At 43.5% G+C, this 912-nt stretch overlaps 1 protein-coding gene across 1 annotated transcript; it reads right to left on the bottom strand.

Annotated features, from left to right (window-relative positions):
- Nucleotides 1-273: 273 nt before the first annotated feature.
- LOC121939569 (discs large homolog 1-like protein) lies at nt 274-799 on the bottom strand (the record flags this gene model as incomplete). The annotated part of the gene is made up of 2 exons (XM_042482576.1): nt 537-799; nt 274-446 (listed from the first exon to the last, which is right to left on the bottom strand). Coding segments are annotated over exons 1-2 (366 nt in total), but the record flags the coding sequence as incomplete, so codon positions are not given.
- Nucleotides 800-912: the final 113 nt, after the last annotated feature.

The raw sequence follows: 912 nt of genomic DNA on the forward strand, positions 1-912 counted from the left end.
AGTTTTTTTTTTAAGGAAAATTTGGCCATTTTTCATTTCTTAAAAAAAATTAAATAAAATATAGTGACACTTTTTTTTTTTTTTTACAGAAACGTACGTTTTCCCTCCATGTTTGTTAAATCACTGAAGATCTCTACAATCGTAAATATGCCCAACAGTCCTTCAGGGTGAATTTAAAGACGTGTTTTTTGTGTCGGCCCGAGCAGACTGAGCGTTATCTGAGTGTAAACTGCGTGTGGAGACGAGCTGCTGACTGAACCCGGGAGTCGGTACCTTCTCAGCCACCTCTCGGACCGACTGGACGCTGGTTCCATACAGGTGGTTGTTGTACTGTCCCGCCTCGATGAACTTGTGGTCCTGGATGTCCTTCTCCATCTGCTCTCTGGACACCACGAAGTGATAGTCTCGGCCGTCCACCTCGTAGTCCCGTTTCGGTCGGGTGGTATCTGAGACACGAGGAGGAGGAGAAGCTTTAACGTCTGTACGAACGGGTTTTTATTTCACTTTAATATGGGCCGCCATCTGCGTGGACTCACGGGGGACGCAGGATCCGAATTTGTCGGGGAACTCTGAGATCAGGTCGTCGTTGATCCGATCCTTCATGGGGCCGAGGATGATGACGGGACGGGTGTAGTTCACTGTCAGAGAGGACGGAGACAGGAAGTGATCAGACATCATCAGCATCAACTTCAGAAAGAAACCGACACTTTTCTTTAAAAAACAGATCATCAGACATCAGCGATCTCACTGTTCTCAAACCGTAATCTGATCATAATTAAATACCATAACAAATCACAGAGTCATTATGACGACTCAGAGGTGAAATACATCACTGGATTTTTAAATACTGATATTATGAGAATAAATTGCCCCAAAACAACCCCTGAAATTAAATAAGTAAATAAATATTAT

This window comes from Plectropomus leopardus, unplaced genomic scaffold, assembly GCF_008729295.1.
Source record: "Plectropomus leopardus isolate mb unplaced genomic scaffold, YSFRI_Pleo_2.0 unplaced_scaffold50866, whole genome shotgun sequence".
In the NCBI taxonomy this organism is placed as follows: domain Eukaryota; kingdom Metazoa; phylum Chordata; class Actinopteri; order Perciformes; family Serranidae; genus Plectropomus; species Plectropomus leopardus.